At 41.3% G+C, this 18909-nt stretch overlaps 1 protein-coding gene across 1 annotated transcript in view; it reads left to right on the forward strand.

Annotated features, from left to right (window-relative positions):
* The window catches only part of TTLL5 (tubulin tyrosine ligase like 5), a 145489-nt gene that overhangs the window by 73222 nt on the left and 53358 nt on the right, over positions 1–18909 (forward strand). Inside the window, exon 29 of the mRNA XM_009280721.1 lies at positions 12937–13091. Within this exon, the coding sequence (XP_009278996.1) occupies positions 12937–13091 (155 nt within the window). The remainder of the gene's footprint in view (positions 1–12936; positions 13092–18909) is intronic.

The raw sequence follows: 18909 nt of genomic DNA on the forward strand, positions 1-18909 counted from the left end.
CTGCAAGAAGGTCTCCCTGAAGCCTTCTCTTCTCTAGGCTGAACAACCCCAACTCTCTCAGCCTGTCTTCACAGGAGAGGTGCTCCAGCCCTCTGATCATCTTCATGGCCCTCCTCTGGACTTACTCCAACAGGTCCATGTCCTTCTTATGTTGGGGGGCCCCAGAGCTGAACGGAGTACTCCAGGTGGGGTCTCACCAGAGCAGAGTAGAGGGGGAGAATCACCTCCCTCGATCTGCTGGTCATGCTTCTTTTGATGCAGCCTAGGATATGGTAGGCTTTCTGGGCTGCCAAGCGCACATTGCTGGGTCATGTTGAGCTTCTCATCAACCAACACCCCCAAGTCCTTCTTGGCAGGGCTGCTCTCAATCCATTCTCTGCCCAGCCCATATTTGTGCTTGGAATTGCCCTGACCTACATGCAGGACCTTGTACTTGGCCTTGTTGAACTTCATGAGGTTTGCACGGGCCCACCTCTCAAGCCTGTCATGGTCCCTCGGGGTGGCATCCCTTCCTTCCAGTGTGTTGACTGAACCACACAGCTTGGTGTCATTGGCAAACTTGCTGAGGGTGCCCTTGATCCCACTGTCCATGCCGCCAACAAAGATGTTAAACAGTGCCGGTCCCAATACCGACCCCTGAGGAACGCAACTCGTCACTGGTCTCCACTTGGACATCGAGCTGTTGACTGCAACTCTTTGAATGCGACCATCCAGCCAATTCCTTATCCACTGAGTGGTCCATCTGTCAAATCCATGTCTCCCCAATTTAGACACAAGGATGTCGTGCGGGACAGTGTCAAATGCTTTGCACAAGTCCAAGTAGATGACGTCAGCTGCTAAGGAGAATCTTTATTGTTAAATATAGCTGTTAACAATGAACGTTAGTTTTTACTTCTGAGGAATTTTATTCCATTTTATTTACTTTAAAAACACAGATTTAAAATGTTTTTGTGATTACATAAAATTATTACATAAAATATAATAATAAAGCTGATTCTGAGGTTATGATAAACAGTGAGAATTACATACCTCTATCCATAAGAGATCTTTCAAACACTGCCTGATTTTTGCAGTACTGACCATCTAACTATAGTACTCCATAGTATCAAAAAATAACAAGGTCTTCCTCTAGTTAACTACCCAATACATTTGGGAGCAAGAAACACAGAGATCTCTATGGAAAATGTGTGCCTTTGAGGATCCAGCATTAACCTGGTAAGTTCATGGATGAGTAGGATAATAAGGAGACATCTGAGCTCAAAAGGTCGTAAGAAAACAAGTAAGAAAGAGAGAGCCCCTGTCCGAATTCCCCAAGTTTCAACTAAATTAGTCTTGAAGATAGTACGTTCTTACCTGTTTCGTGAAAAATGTTAAGCGAATAGAAGCGCAAGGCCCATGAGAGTGTTTCAGTTGAGGGCTAAAATCAAGTAACTTCAACATATCTGTTCTGTTTGGACTGCTGCCTAGTCAGTCAGAATGCATATATTAATTAGCATTGAACAGGCTTCTAATTTGGAACTAGCTGCAGCATGTGCTGCTTCTTGCTTGTAAGTTAGGGGGACATAGGGAGGAAAGATCTTGAAGATATCGTGGGTAGCAGACTTGTGAATGATGTGGTTATTGGCCAGGGAGACGCAGGGATGCCACAGAAAATCAGATTTCCTTAAATATGCTATTGATAGATTAATTTATTAATTCAGTGGGGATATAGTCTAGGTCTGTAGAAACAAATTTTGGAGGATATGGGCATTAGAGATATTAAATAATTTCTTTTGCGTTATTTTTCACTGTAGTAGATACAGAGGAGATAGTTCCCCCCCCCCCCCCCCGGCTAAAAAATAAATAGATGGGGGAAAAGATAAAAAATGTTTTGTGAGACTTCTATGGCTGGATGGTACACATTTAGGAGTTCAGAAACGCAACAGTGAAATGACAAAGTTTCTACTGAAAGGTGTGGTCAGTGGTAAAGCTGGTATAGAGGACAGAAAGGCAACAAATGTGCTTATCTGTAATAAGGACCTTAAAGTTTCCTGTAAATTAAAGCAGCGAGTCTTGCTCTACTACAGATATATATTAAATTGAAATAAAAATGGAATTTTAATTCACCCGGATAAACATAATTCAGTCAAAAAAAAAAAAAACAAACCAAACCACCAAAACACCCAACCCATGTCTTGATCTATTAGAGTTCTTTGAACTGAGAAAAATAGCATCTAGTGGAACTGGTTCTTGTTGTTCAAACTTTCACAAAAGTTTTTGACAAGCTTTCAGCAAGGACTGTTAAGCAAGCCAGGTATCTGTAGGGTGAGAGGTAAAGTTTTGTTATAGATCAAAAACAGACAGAAAGCAAACAAAAGAATAACTAGCCAGTTTGCTATACAGCAAGTGGATAACTGAAGATGCGGAACACAGAATGCACATGATGGAGTGTAAAATTAAAGGTTTGAAAGGAGGAGGTTCATAATGACTGGCATATTTTTACCTAAAGAATGACTATAAAAGCAAGTTATTGCAAGGTAATATGGGGTGTGAATTTACAGTAGATTAACTACTCTATAGTGTTCATCCATGTGAACACATGCTTTTGCAGCTCATGTTTACTACATGAGGTAACTTCTTGTTACCTTCAGTGTAATGTGGGCCACAAGTGTCCAGATGTTCAGTTACTGTGAAGTTAAGTGTGTGCTGTAAATGTAAACTTGAGCCTACCTCCTCGTAATTTGTCAGTATGTCTGTATTCTTTTGTTGATTATTATGAGAAAGGCTACGAGAAATTTAACAACTGCATTAACTGGGCAAGATAATGGCAGATGAAGTTCAGTGTTTACAAATAACTGATTACATGACAAGCAATAATTTTAACCACTTAAAGTAATAAGCTTTAAATTAATCATTTAGGGAAGAAAAAATGAGTGTTGTTCTGGAAAGTTCAGTGGAGATACCTGTTCTAAGTCAAGCAGTAAAGGCAACAAACAAAAATTATTAGCATGTTTAAGGAACAGGATAGGAAATAATATGTAATTATGTAAGCATCAATTACATGCCCTCCCTTGAAAAACTGTTTTCAGTTCTGGTTGCCATTCCTAAAGTGAATTCAGGAAGAATAACTGGGATTCACAGATGAGCGACTACAACAATTAACTGCAAAATGCACTTTTAAGGAGGAAGTGAAAATATTAAGTTTGTTTAGGGATGAGATAGGTATGAAGGAGTTATACAGAGCAGTGGATGACAAGGTGAATAAAGTTGATTTTATTCATGTTTCTCATAATAAGAAGGGAATGTTCAGTTTACTAGGAAGACATCAGAGTAAAAACTGATAATAAAAGTGAATAGTTATTGTCACAGAATATACTTACCTTCTGAAACTTCCTGCAACAAGACACCATTAAGGCAGAAAGCTTAACAGGCATAGTTACCTCAGACAGAATAATGAGCATTTTGCAAATGATAGATCCTGAGACTTTAACATACAGAAATAATAAATTAATTTTCCTTTTCGATAAGATGTTTCAGTTAGATGCATAGAAACTAAAATGTCTTCCATCTTCTGAAATGTCAGGCAGGATAGCGTGTTTGCTGGGCCATTGCTCTGAACTGACCTTTTGTCTTTAATACTGAGGAACGTGTGCTATGCTGCTGCTTCCACATTTACAACTTTTTCTTTGCTACATTACTTTACTGTAGTCAAGCTAAATATTTCTTTTATGATAAGTGGGTTACTGAGACACTTGTGAGGAAATCAGTATCTGAAATTAGCAATTTCCCTAGTTATGGCATGCAAATGATTGCTAATTATTTTTACAGAGTGATGATATCTGTCAGTATGTGTAGTGTAGTGGTTCACCTGCAGTGTTGTCAGTGTGTTAACGATACTCAACTCAATTTTTCAATTGTCCTGAAGTTTTCTTGTTCAGTTTGCCCATTGCCTATCATGAGCCAAAGATGGTAACAGTACTACTGGAGAATCAAGGCAGATACATTGGTGGTGAGGTGGGGAATGAAGCGTGAAGATACAGTTCGGTAAGTCCCTTTCATTGTGTAGGGACTTAATTGCCTTTCTTGCCTTGATTTGTGATATAGGGACCTTACTGGCTACTATGTTACTTCTGGACAGCTGAACTAAGTGTTTTTTTGTCTGTACCTACTGTTAGCCATTGGCCTTTCCTGATGGATAGATGGATGAAGGCTGTGACCAAAATAATCCAGAGTTCTTTTCCCTCTGCTATGTTCCTTACCAGGCATTAATCCTTAAGTCTTTACTTCACGTGTGTTTAGCATAAAATATTTCCATGTGCTTATATTGTGGGACTTTCTACAGGGAGGATGTTAAAATGCACAGCATGTGTGTAGATCCAGAGCCAGGTGGCTGGATCCTGGATATGTATGTGTTTTTTCTTTGTGAATAGCATGCTACTTCTCTCTGAAATATGCTGTAATGTAAAAAGAAGTCTTTCTTCTGCAATGCTGGATCTGTGTGAGGTCCCTATCACTGGCTGGTGTGGGGGGCTGCAGTTGATATCTACCAGGCTGTAGTACTTTGTAGTTATTAATGCTAGTGAACTGAAGAATGTGTTGAATTGGCCAGCTTCACCAGGAGGAGGAGGAAGAGAAGGAGGAGGGGAAGCCTGATAGGAGCTCTGCCCCTCTCTGTGAGGGAGAGTGTGAGATTTCAGGACCTAGCTATCATTAGGAATAGCTCCAATTCTTCTAGCCAGGGAGTTTAATCACAGGGATAACATCAGACCACCCAGGCAAGGGCTATACCGAGCTGCCTCCACCTCTGCTATGCAGCCAGTCAGCACCCAAGATCCAGCAGCCAGGATTCCTGCAAACATGCTGACAGATCCATAGGAGGATGGAGCACTTTTCTCATTCTACATTTTTCATTTGGACAGAAGATGGAAATGAGCAAGAAGCAGATGAGTTTACTAAACCTTAGGACAGGGGAGAGGGAGTGAGGAAGAATTAGAATGGGCACTTTACAGTGCCCCAGAGTGACCTTGTAGGAATAATAGGCCACTGGAATCCCAAAATAGTGAGCTTCAGCTTAACATCAGGTCTCAATTACACAGTGTGGTACCCTGGCCTGCCTTGTCCTCAGCAGAGGAAAAGTGCCACAAAGCAAACTGCCAGTGTGCCAAAATGCACTGTACAGGTCCCAGTGGGCATCAGCTCTTTCAGTTCTAGACCTGAGCAGCGCAACACGGTGACTGCAAAAAGACCATGAAACTCAGGGTGCAGCAAATATTTGCAGAAATTTGGTGGGGATATTTTCCCCACCAAAGGGTTTTTTTCAGACTCAGCCTTCCTTATCTGAGTCTTAATCAGGTTTATTTTCATTATGTAACCATTTGGTTGGCTTTTACCCTTCCACTGATGGAGAGGAAGGGAAGTGTAAAGGAAAAAGGCATCTCACTGTAACTAGGAAGAGGAGCAAGAAGCCGGGAGATGAAGTCTGAGGGATATTTTTCTTTCCTCTTTCGCAGTAGCCCTGCACTACTGCAGGGCCCCATCTCCTCCTCATCCCCAGGCTCTTCACACGGGAGCTGGAATTACTTTTAGTACTACTGATCTGTAGCATCAGCAGTAATATAGCTGGTCTCAGCAGAGGTTGTAGGAAGTGAAAATGTCAATGTAGTTTCTGCAGTGCCCAAATTGAACCCCTTCTTCTCTGAGGCTCCAAAGGGAATAGGAGCAGAGGCTTTTGTTATGATGCAGCAACATCTGCAGATCTGCAGAGAGTCACCAAATGGGCCAGGCTGAGCAGCTAGAACTCATGTTATGGGAAAGATTACACCCTGATCATCAAACGTTTGGCAGGACTGTGCCTTATCAAAATCACTCCCACTGGGAAGCTTTGAGGCAGAGAGAGTCTAAATGAAAGCCTGACTTTTTAAGGAGAAGGAAGAAGATAGTTCAGCCATCCACAGCAGCAGCAGCACTAACTTGGGTTGGTTTTTTTCATTGTTAAATGGATGCATACGCTGGAGACACTACAAAGGAATTTGCAAGTTTGTCAGGTTTCCCAGGAATGTCTCTGGCAGGTCTTTGTCTGGAACATTTTCTGGAGACTGGAACACTTGTGCTCTGTATGCATATGTATATCCTGTAAGCTGGTAAGCTCTGTGAGCAGAGAAGGAATGTCACAGGCCTTTGGCCAGATCAGCCTTGGTACACACACAGATTTCACACTTCCCAGCCTATTAGCCCCAGTTCTTCCCTTCTTCTGGCTGGTAGCTCCTGCAAATTAAAATCTGTACATAAAATGAAGGTGTTTTAGTATGGAGTGTGGTCAGCAAGCTGGCCTGGGTAACAAAAAGGTGGTCCTAGAAATGTCTGTATTACATGGTTTCTTCAAGGAATTTGTAGTAGCTATATTTTGTGCCATTATTCAGACAGTGAAAGGTGTGTTAGAGATTTGTGGTTTGGGGTTTCCTTTGCCTCTTAAGGAAAGAGGCAGGTTGTGATGCTTCCCATACTGGGATGGCCTGTTGGATTCCAGTATCCTGATGCATTAAGGAAGGCAAGGCGGGTGGACTGTTTCCGGTAGTAGTGGAAGACCTGGGTGCTCTGTTAGACCAAGTCATGCTAGCCTGCACTACATCACGTATGTACATGGGAGCTCTGTGGTGAAGCCAAGAAAATGCAACATACAGACTGGGGAGAGGACAGATTAACAGTTGATATTTATTTTGTTGTAGCATCTAGTCATAGTCATCTCTGAAGGCTGAAAGAAGAAAAATATAACTGAAAGAATGCAGCAAAATTATTATTATTTTTTTTTTAATGGCAAGTTGTTAGCTCTTCCCCTCTGTTCCCAGGAATATAAACATTTCACTGATCTTGAAAGCCTCAGGGGTATGTGTGTCTGAGGAAGTCTTGGCAGGTGAAAATATAGCTACTATGGAAGCCAGGTAATGGAAGAAAAGAAACATTTCTTTTACAAGCTATTGGATAAAGATGGCATTGCTGGATGAATGGTAAGTAATAAAATGGAAAATTAGGGATTGACTGAAGGGTCTTGAAGGAGTCAAACTGAGCACACAGGAAAAAATAGATCAAAAGGCAAAGGAGAAGATATTACAAATGATGAGACACTTTGCAGGTTTTCAGTGTTTTAGTGGAATGCTTCCTTCTTTGAGCTTATGATATAGTGTCATCTTGTCCTGTCTGAGGCATCAGAACCTAAAGATTCTGGTCTGGTCGTAAGGTAGAGGAGCAGTGATCTTACGTGTGTCTTACCATGATCCCTGTCCAATCTTTCTTTAAAGGAAAAGGTTTCTCAGTGAACTGTTGATGTTCATATATACCTTTAAAACTTGTCGATAAGGGTACATTGTGCCAAAAACTCTGTGGCATAGGTCTCCTCCTGTTTCAGGCTGTGAATGTTTTATCATATTGAAGTTTTTGGAAGAGACAATAAAGTAGGCCTATGATGACTGCGTTCTTTTGGCATATCTCTTAGTCGTCATCTTTGAAATATGTCTCGAACTCTGGATCCCTTTTCCTCCTCATCAATCATGTTTTATCATATTGAAGTTTTTTTTGGAAGAGACAATAAAGTAGGCCTATGATGACTGCGTTCTTTTGGCATATCTCTTAGTCTTGATCTTTGAAATATGTCTCGAACTCTGGATCCCTTTTCCTCCTCATCAATCAGAAAGATCCAAATGGCAATGAGATGCGTGACCTGGAGAGGATGCAAGTGTGGCTCCAAGTAAGAGAAATGGTCTTTAGACTTTGCAGATCTCCAGTCCCTAGCACTTTAATAGGCAAGAGGATATGACTGGCCTCTGGCAGAAAAATACTAAAACTACCAACTGGGGAGTGTGAAGTAGGCATTTTTTGTAGGGCATTGCTTGCTCAGTGTTGTAACACGTTGACCAGTGAAACTCGGGATCTGCTGTTCAGGATGTTGGTAATGAAAATTTAAGTCACTTCTCCACTCTCTGCCAAGAGGGGCAGAGTAACAACTTCTAGTGATGATGTGTCCCTGTTCACCCTGGTTGACTCCTGCAAACTAGCAAGAGAAACTCTCAGGCTTTTAGGAGGCTTTTCCTGAATCCGTGGAGGCTGATCTGCAGCACTGATTTTTTTTTTTTTTTTTTTTTTAAGTCTTTGGCCATTGTTAACATTTGCTGCTTTAGCTTATTTGAAACATTAGACAAGATCAAGATGAAAACACTCATTTTATTATAGAAAAAAGGTTCTTGAATATGATAATGGGAAACTATTGAAAGAATAGTATAATGTAGATCAGAAATGTGAAAGATAGTAAGCTCCTCATTTGACTTCTTGCTTGTGATTTCTTAAAGGTACTATACAATGGGTCTTTGTCTGTAGGATGCTATTAATTAGAAAAAAATTCTATCCTGGAATTTTCTTTCTTCCTATCTGTATTTGGAGATTTCATATTTCCTATTTAAATTATAAAGCAGATTAACAAAAACAAATCCCTCAACTCTTATATCCAGCACTTTCAGGTGTCATTCTGTGTTGTTGCCTTGCTTTCAATCTTGAATTTATTCAGAAATAAATTTCTCTTAATAAAGCAAGACCGTAGAGACCAGTTCTTTTAAGCTTATGTGTCTCTGCTGTCAAGAAGGCAAGTGCATTGCAGTCATAAACTTACCTTGGGATGCTTAAAACTGGGGGGGGGGGAGAAAAAAAGAGGGTTTTGGCATTATGCAATAATTTGTCTTTTGGCTTATTAGCTTTGTATCGAACTAAGTATAACAGTATGTGCTGTTAGGTTTTCTAACACAAGGCTCTATTTATCGATATGGCTGTGATAACCCACATGTTCTTCCCTCCCCTATTTCTTGATGTTAGATAATAAGTAGAAATACATCAAGTGGGCTCTCCTCCTTCCATGAGAGCTTTTTGGGATTTACTATCCCACTGTGTTCTTCACTCAGCATGTTCCTTTCAGTTTATGACCTTTTTGCTGTTCCCAACATTTAAAAAATTGTGGCAAAACTTTATCAATCATTCTATCATGAGAGATATTAGCTGTGTATTATCTTGCCTTTTACAGACTCCACAGAGAACGTATTGATGTGAGGAGAGATGTTTGAAAATAGGGATGCTTGAAGCGTGCAGTGCAGCACACATAGGTCTCCTGTCATACTGTCAGTGTCAGAAAAAGTGTTGTGAAGTCCCTCACTGCTAGCGGAAGACAGGAATCTCACCAAGCAGGAGAGTTTGAACCCATCTTGATACAACTCAATGTGAAAACGAACTTTGTTCTTGTAGATCCACACCAATAACGACCTTCCCTGTTGAGCCCCACTAGCCTGCCTTTCTTGTTTTTTTTTTTGTTGTTGGTTTTGTTTTGGTTTGGTTTTTTATTGTGTATGTTTTGTTTGTTTTATTTGGGTTTTTTTTTTTGTTTTCCACTCCCACAATTTCTGAAGCTGCAAGCTATTCTTTATAGAGATTTTGGTATCTGCTTTGATCCAGGTGCTATATGTTATCTTCTTTTAAGCCAAAGTAACAATTGATTTGCTGCTAAGTATTTGCCTCTATAAAGGGAAGAATAGTTTCATCAGGTGCACAGGAGGACTAGTGACTAGAAAATTTAGAGCCACTCTGTGGAGCACAGATGTGTTCGGGGTGCCCCAGCAATTGACCAAGGCAATGTCCTGGCAAGCTAATTATAGCAGCTGAAATGTCTCAGTGCATGGCACAGTAACAAGCAGTAACACCCATCTGGGTGGGCTGGCTGCAGCTAAACCTTATAGTCTCACTGGTGTTCTCTCCGTTATTCTGAATCCATTGCCTGTATTTAATCCTGCTGTAGTTTAAACACCTGTCTATCTGGAATGTGTGAAATGTCGCTACTACCCATGCTAAGCTATTTGCTCACCTGCTTTGCTTAGAAAGACAGCTTTCAAATAAAGAATGATACAGTGTTAGAGAGGAAAGCATATCACATTAATAGAGCAGGGGTGAGGTGGTAATTCATCAGACTAAATGGTTCTTGGTATCAAGATGATGAGGAGGGAGAACTGGATAAAGTCATCTTCATCTCACACATTGGATGTGTTAACAAAGTTGTGATGACTGTTGCTGACAAGCTAAGAATTGTATATATCCTATTTCATTTACCATGTTGGCCTCTGTGTTTGCCTCATTTGCCATTCTTGCTTCTTTTCAGACAATAAACTCTTTGTGGCCAGAAACTGTCATTGTTAGGTATTTGTATAGTGCCTGGCACAATCAGAACTAAACCTAATTTGAAGTTTTCTGTTATTGCAATGAAAATGCTTTAATTTTTAATTAAATTCTACAGAAGACAGCAACATTTAAGGGTGAGGTAGAGGCACCAAAATGACACCTAATGCTGTTTTCTGTATAAGATGGGTAGCACTGCCCATTACTAAGCTTGCCTGATATGTCCCACTGTAAGACCTTGTTTTAAATTGCTTGTGATGTTCCGAAACTTCATCCATTTGGACTCATATTTTCTGTGCTTAATGTTCACTTTTCAGAGCACTTCAGGCAAGGTGAAGTGTTCCAGCCAAAACCAAGGCTGGATTAAAAAAAAAATACATTCTGTGCATTTTAATATCTACAGAACTTTTCTTTTAAATCTCTGGATCTCCCATGCTTTGGAATAGCAATTTGGAATTTAAAATTTTGTCCAAGCTTGATTGCACAGTAACTATCTGAAAAGCTTCAGGTGAAATATACTCAGCAGCACCTGCTAGAGCTTCTCAGCTTCCTCGAGGTTCCCTCCACACTGAGGATGCTAAACTGAATTTTTCTGTATTTGCACCTCTAGAGTACTGAGGCTTGAGACCCCCTTCTCCTGTGTTCTCAGTGACGTGGTCCATGTTGGGTTGAGAGCCTGTCTGACTTGAATGTAGAATGAGTGGGAGTTCTGCCAAGGTGTGGAGAACAGCTAGGACAAGGAGGTTGTGAAATTTGGACCTGGACACAATTTGGGAGAGGACACTGAGAACCACTCAGGCAAAAGGACAGAAATGGAAGGAATGGCAGTGTGGTTGGTAAATGTGATCCAACGAGGAGCCCACATTCTGGGACTGGGTGAACAAAGACGTTGGCAAAAGGAGCAGGCTGGGGAGGGGAATAAAACTAGAACCACTTGGATATAGGGCATGTGAGCAACTGGAAGAGGAACTAAGAACAAAAGTGTGGGAAGACAGATCAAATAACTACTCCCATGGAAAGTTCCAGGCCTGAAATGGTGTGGCTCAGGTGCCAGAAGTAGTGGGAAGGCCAGTGCTGGAAGTCTGTAAGAACGAAACAGAACTGAGCAGACCAAGGAGAATGACACCTGAAATGTGGAAGGTGGGACTGACTAGGTCAGAATAATGACACACAGACAAGGAGCAAGAACAGGAAAGGATAGGGCTGAGAAGGGATGAGACAAAAGTGGTCGCTTTTGGAGAAGTGGACAGAAGCCTAGTGCATAACCACTATAATTTTATCCTGTCCAGAATTCGAAGTAGGAGTTAAGATTTCTGAACTTACAAAATGCTTAGATGCCTTGTACTACCAAACCACAGAAGGAGTGGCAACCTACTGTGTTGCCAGTTGCAATGTTAGTTCATGTTCCAGAGTTCAGTCAGAGGATACGAAGTCTGCAGTCCTGCACAAGTCTATTGTAGGTATAAGCATAGTGTATTGAAATGAAGCTGGTATGTACTTGTTTGAGTAATTGCGCACAAATTCTGGTAAAGAGCATTGTTAAGATCTCAAAGCTGGGAATTCACAAGCTATGCTTAAGTCACACTTAAGTGACTTAATAAGCATCACCTTTGAGATCTGGAGAAGATGCAGGGCTAGTTGTTAGACTCTCCTCTGTCTGTGTCATATGTCTCATTGGCTGTATGCCTTCCAGTTGCTGTAAAAGTGAGCAGTGGTAATACAGATAAGTCTTGCTTGCCATATGACCTTAATCTTGGTGCAGAACCATGTCTGTTCTGTGCTCCTAAAAAGCAGCATGAGATCATGTAATTAAAGGTAGTCATAAACTTAATTCTGGCAATGCCCGACTGGGAATCTTAGCTTTGCAACCTTTGGAGTGTTTTGTAACCTTCATAAAATGTGGTGTTTTTTTTCCAAATGTAAACTAATACTTACACTGCTGTAGTAGATACCATTACGTTATGTATTTAGGCTCACTTAAATAAACCAACAGATAGTGTCTGCTTGCAGAGTTTGATCTTTCAAGAAGGTAAACAACACAAGAAGAATGCTCAGAGAAAGAAACAATGGAATGCATCTTATATGCTTAAAAAACATAGATAATTTCTTTAGAGCTTGATATAACAAACATACACCTAACATGATTTTAGGCTATCATTAACTAGTGTATTTATTTGTGTGAACAGTTTGGAAGTGGTTGGGTGAGAAGTTTCTTTCCTGTGTGGTAGAGTTTGGTTTTGAATTTTATATCCAAGGTACATACACTGTTGGGTTGTGCCTGTATGTATGCATAGAGAGGGGTAGAGAGAGGACAGATGCATAGGCTGGCTTAGTGACAGAGCTCGTGATGACTGGGCAGGCGCTCTGGTCTCTGTTCTGTGTAACATGAACTTCTAGCTTTTGATTAGTGCATGTAGAGTTTATTTTTCACATGGCAGGAACGTGATGTTGCTTTATTACTTTGGGATTTTAGCCCCATTGTTGTCCTCTTCCTCCTTTGTTCTTCTGTGAATGGAAGGGTTGTAGTTTTAATGCTGGTACTTGAATTCATCTCAAGCATGGTGGCTGTCGGTGTCATCTCTGCCACTGCTTTATGCAACTAGCATGGTTTTTCTGCATCTGACAATTTTCCTTCTCTAGCAGTCTTACTTCTCTTAGTACATACTCTATCCAGGGTATTTAGTGACACCTTTTGCTCTTTTCTTGGCTTTTACTTGTTTCTGATGTCTGTCCTTTTTTTTTTTTTTGCCTCTTTAGTTAACAAACCTGAACTTGGCAAGTGGAGCTATAAGCAAGGGGAATGCTGCTGCCCCACAGAGCCACCGGTCACCACTCAACAAAAGAGGGTCATTGTGGGCTGTTCAGTCAGACATTCATATAGCTGACAAAAGATCTGTCTCTTCAGCAGTCAGGTAAGTTAAAATTGCTGCTCCAGCTTTTTGAAGAAGAATGCAGTGCGCTCAGGAGCTCATTCGTAATTTGTGTTTGGCTTCTTGCTCAGAAGATAACATTTAAGGGCCTAGTACTGGTTCTTCTCAGGACTATCCTAGAAACTAGGCCTATGAAAATAGAGATATGTTCCCAGAGCTGGCAGGTTCATGGTGAAATAAGGGCATGGATGAACATGTAGGATGAAAGCGAAATGCCTCTTTCTCTTTGATCATTTCTCATCCCTACATCTGTAAGTTTAGGTTTGCTGGTGTTGAGGCATATATGCAGAATGCAAACTTATACCTGATACTGCAGAAATCTCCAATAAGGCCTCATCTTCATGCTTTTTCCTTGAATATCGAGTTTAGATTGTTCAAAGATAGAGCAGCATCTTGCAGTGTTTATGAAAGCTTCTTTTTCAGATGGCTTCTTCATGCTCTTTATTAATTTTGGACATTGGAATTTATATTTATGGCTGATATACTCATGGGACTTACTGCAGAATCACAGTCCTCTGCCCTAAAACCATTCTTCCTGGGACTGAAAGAGCAGCAAGATTTACCCCATGGATTCGGGATCTTGGAAGCTAGGAGCAAGGCAAGCTTGTTGCAGTAACAGGCCCAGAACTGCTGGAGATTTGAGTTCTTCCTTTGCCACTTCAGTAAATATTATTTATTCCTTTGCCTAAGCCTTCGTTTTTGTCTTTTAAAATAGAATAATGAGGCAGAGCTTCTCCAACACGAGTTTAGGACTGGAAAGCACTGTATACATGAAAATACTGATTCTTGCCATTGGTGCCTGAATGCTACTGGAAGATGGAGGGAGGTGGGAGAGGTAGACACACAGTGCAGAAGGCATGTGACATGAGTGGTCATCCTTTCCCAAATGGGTCCTTTAATAGAAGGATTGGAATGGGATTTGGAAAGCTCATGTAAAATTGTTCTTATTTCATCAGTCACTGCTTTTCATCCTGCCTAAAGAGGAGGAATGTAAGAAATGAATTCCTGGCCTGTTTCTGTTCCAGCACAATGTTTGCCTCTGGCGTTTAGAGTTATTGAGAGAGGTGGTGGTGATTCTGCTCTTGGAGCCCAGCCAGGCGAGCTATTGCCTAATCCAAATAAAGAACCTATCTAACAGGTGTAAACTGCCTTCCCCTCCTACATAGCTTGAGAGAGCAGCAGAGTGCAGGCTGTCCTAGAGCTTCCGTTCCTTTCTCAACCCTGTTTGCACCTCTGCATGGACTCACAGACATAGCTGGAAAAGGATTACTCATGGTTAAAATCTTCTGTTGCAGAACTCTGCAGAAGTCACTGTAATTACCGTGTTGCTCTGAAACCATTTCAGTTATATGTTACCTGTAGATCTCAGAATCCACCATTTAATGCCCAGAACTCCACTCTGAATGACTTCCAGGGCTGCGCCTCATCTAGCATTGTATGTATAGTTTAATGCCTTTAGAAATTCTGTTTTATTTTGTACAGCAATCTGAAAGTACTTCAGAATTGTCTGGCCACAGCTGGTATAAGATTCCATCTTCACACCTTTTATGAACCATTTAGTCTTTCAGTACCTCAGTTGCTCTGTTTTTATCCTTGGAGCAAGAGACAGAAAGATGTCTTAAGACCCTGTATTGAATTACTTCATGGCTGCTTGTATTGAATGGCCAGAATACCAGGAGTTAAAAGTTTTATGTAAATCTGGAAATGAAAAAAAAAAAGGGATTCTTGAGGCAGTGCTGAATTACTTGGGCTGTGAACTTTTATTTAATGAGAGAATTCCAAAAGGAATAACAAGGTCATAATATATGGAGATGGCTATCTTGTATTGTAAATGCCTTTTCTGCTACTTTATCTGTTACATTGGAGCAAGCAGGGTCATCTGATGGGTGTCAGCCTGTGCTCAGTGCTGGATAACTGAAGAAAAGCTTCCTGTTTTGTTCCATTAAGGTTCTGGTCTATCAGTTGTAGAATTCAGCAAGGATGGAAATGTTTTGTAAATGGGTCTCTTATCTGGCTTGCACTTGGCTCCAGTTCAAACATCTGCCTCTGAAACTCAGTCCTTACAGTTTTTGTATGGCTCTGTGGTAAATCTAAGCCATTTTAGTGCTGCTGAGGTTTGTTTGAAAATTTTGTTTTGATGCTTGCAGTCTATAGGATTCAGGCTATTCTTACTGACACATCTTCCTTCTCTTTAATTCCCACTCTCCCAGTACTGACTTATCTAAATGTTTCTCAAAAGAAGTTCTCCCTTCTTTTGTTGAATTCTTTTGGCTGTATGAGATGAGGTGCCAAATCAGTAGTCTGCTTGCCAAAAGGCAAAGGAGATCTTGAGTTTGTAATATAGAGGCAGAGAACAGTTCTGGATATGTTAAAATGTTATCTTATAAATCTGTACTGCTGTGCCTTTTGAGATTTTTTTTTTTTGTCACTTTCTGTAAGCATTGGAGCTATTCCCACTTAAATGATGATTTAGGCTTTCAGTGTGCCCCAGACAAAGAAGCCTGCAGGCCTACACAAGAGCTGAGATGTTCCAAGTTGTACATGGGCTTACTGCTGACTACTGTAACATGGCTGTCGGCCCTGCCACATTTGCTGCAGCCCTGTCTTTGTTGCCCTCTGTAGCTCATTGAGGCTATGCCAAATCTGCTCTCTCCTTCTTTAACCCTAGTCCTGTCTCAGTGCCCTATTTCAGTTCTCTCTCAGCTTCTCACTCTATTCATCAGGCAGGATTGTCACTCCTTCACATTCTGCTGTAAAGGCACTAAACATGGTTACATGTTTTGTAGTAGAAATATTTAAGATTCCCATATATAATTTTTATCACAATTTTAGTAATGTAATCTAAGGACAACAAATATGAAAGTGATTCCTCATTACCAGTGAAACTAATTTCCAGTCACTGAAGCCAAGACCTTACTAGAACTGCTTTTGAAAAAGCAGTCTCTTGAGAGCGTTCTCAGTTGCATAATAAAGGTAAAAAAATCAGGTGTTTAAGAGAACGAAGCTTGTTGATTCAGAACCTGAGCTAACTTTCGAGTACCTGTTGGCAAATAGTTGCATAATCCCTAGTGGTGGGGATGGTAGATGTTCCTAGAAGCTTCTGAAACTAGAATCTGCAGCTTCTGTGTCACTTGTTTTTTGAAAAAGACAGTGGATTCTCCTCAAAGAATAACTTGGGCTCTGCAGGTCACTTAATCTCCAGGACCTGGATTTCCTTCTAACTGGTACAGATTTCTGTGTTTTCAGTGGGCACCTTGGATTCAACAGCAGCCATCCTTGCTCAGGTTCATCTTTTAGAACTCATATGGGCAGTCTGTTGGCAAGAATTCAGCAGTGAAATGTCAGTGTTTTCTCAGACCTCTGTTTCATTAGCTTCTTGTTCTTTCATAACATCTTTCTCAAACCTAAAGACAAGACCAATATAGCTCTTCTAAAGTACTCGGCATATTTTTTCCTTGGATCTTCTGACAGATTTATTGAACTTGGTTAGGGGAGGCAGGCAAGCAAGCTTCCTTGTCATCAATCAGAGGATAGAATGGCAGCCCAAATTACACCAGACAGCCTGGGAGGGATACTGCAGTCAGAAACAAGGGAGTCTCCTTTTCTCCTTGCTTGACATGCCCGAAATACTTCTTAGCTCATCATTTCAGCCAAGGTACTCAGGTTCATTGAGAAGTGATGTTTTGTTGGCAGGGTGTCTAATCTGGGTTAAATTGTATAAAACCAGACTTTTTCAATTTTCTGATCTAAGGGTTTCTAAGTTTAGTTTGCTCTGGTGTCATTCTCAGTGGTAGTAACAGCGGCAGCTGCTCAGGGCTTCACAGGCTGTGTGCACATACCTGCCATATGTCCAGGTTCCCAAACAGGCTCTGCTTTGTGTATTTTCATTTTTATTTTTCCTTGGCTGGAAGTATCAAATTGGGTGGGAAACTAGGCAATGCCACCCAGACATTTGGCATCTCAGGCTTTCAGGAACCCCAAACAGTATGCCTCGTGTCTGGAAATTCTGGAAATACCTGATGTGCAGTAAGCCTGCAGCTTTTTGAAGGAATCGGACTTCATGCCTATTCACAGCATAGTTAGAGCATTCACATAGTAGGTGCTGCTGGATTACATTGCATATATTTACTGCTCACGTACAAATCAACTGAACAATATGGGTGCAGGAAATCCAGTACCACTTAAAACGTTAGCTTCCTGTGCCTGTTCTAATAGCAAATATGTATTTATTTGTATCCCAAAAATTCTACACAGAGAAATGATTGTTGCACACCCCAGCTCACAAACTAAGACCCCTGTGCTGCATCCCCTGACGATCTTATGCTGCTTTTGCAATCTCCCAAACCAGGACCTTCTTTTTAATCACTGGCCTTCGTTAGCCTCGGCTGGGTAGTGGATACTTTATATCCTTCCCCACCTAGTGCCTACTACTGCTTCATGCTGGTTTCATTTACTGCTCTAGGGGTACATGTACTACATGTTCTAGGTTTCAGATGTTTTGCTCTGATCATACTAAGTATGTATCCTTTGGACTTGTGAGGATGTGAAAGAGTCTCTGATCTCTTTTGAGAGTTTGTTCTGTGCTGGTGTAAATGGTTTCTCTATTTCCACTGAAACTTTGAGTTTTGCCGGAAAGACCCCAGACAACTGTCACAGGCTAATTGTGGTTTATGGGTCTTGATCCTTTGTGTCAAAGGGGCAGCTTGCTGCATTTGACATAAAGGGAGGGTGAAAGTGGCTTCATTGTTTCCTCAGTTTTTATTTTAAATTTTGGAGGTGTGCAATGTAAAATAAGAAATCAGGCTGACTTAGGCTCTGAAGAGCTATGAGAAGAGTGATACTAGAATAGCCAAGAGACGTGCTAATGTGCAAGGTGATTCTCACAATGATAGCAGGGTGAGCAGTTGATGGGACAGTCTTGCTTTTTTGCAAGACTCGTGAGCTAGGCCAGGGTGGGCTTAGCATGGCAGAAGCACATGGACGTTGCAGTAGGGGCTGTAGGAAAGAGCTAACTACATATGGGCTTGCAGCTGGAAGTAAAGAGGAGAGAATTCCCAGGGATCTTGGCAGCTAACGCCAAGTTTTTATAAGAATAAATTATTTCTTTTTGTTACATATGAGTTGCCTTGTAGCTCTGCATCTTAAGGGTTGATAGTGACTTTATTCTCTTCCAAATCATTTGTTTCAAGCTCCCTGCGGTCTCTTGCAAGGTAGAGGCTGCCCAACTGCTGTCCTGTGCCACACTTGCCAAGTGGTCAGAGCCTGTTTGTTTGCACAGCATCTGGGTGCAAGCTAACTTGGAGACTGTGCTGCACTGATGCCTCTGGAGGAAATGAAGGGAGAAAGCAGCAGGCACTGAGGGCTACACAATAGGCCTTCAGTTCGGTTTGAGCAAACTGCATTGACCTTAACACCTCCCTAGCTAAGCAGCACAGAAGTGCCAGAGCAGCAGCAGACCAACAGCACTGAGTCCAGCCCTGTGCTAGCATAGCCACGTGTCTGTTCCTTGTTCCTCATACCGCTTGTCCTCTTCTCTTTTCTCTTTACCTTAATGCCTAAATTAATTCAATTTCTTTATTTGAGGTGGAGTAGTAATTGAGGGTGGGTACAGTGATTTTTCCGTGACCAATTCCCCATCTGTGTCTCCTTGGCAGCTCTGTCACACTGATTCTGCCTGCGATCCTTGAGAAGTAGCATTTCTGAGAGCCCTGGATTTGGGGTTTGGTCTATTATTACCTTCTGGTCAGAGGAGGTTTGAGGAGGGCGGGCAAAAAATAAAAGTACTGCCTGGGTAGCTGTA

Source organism: Aptenodytes forsteri, unplaced genomic scaffold, assembly GCF_000699145.1.
Source record: "Aptenodytes forsteri isolate BGI_AS27 unplaced genomic scaffold, ASM69914v1 Scaffold193, whole genome shotgun sequence".
Lineage (NCBI taxonomy): Eukaryota > Metazoa > Chordata > Aves > Sphenisciformes > Spheniscidae > Aptenodytes > Aptenodytes forsteri.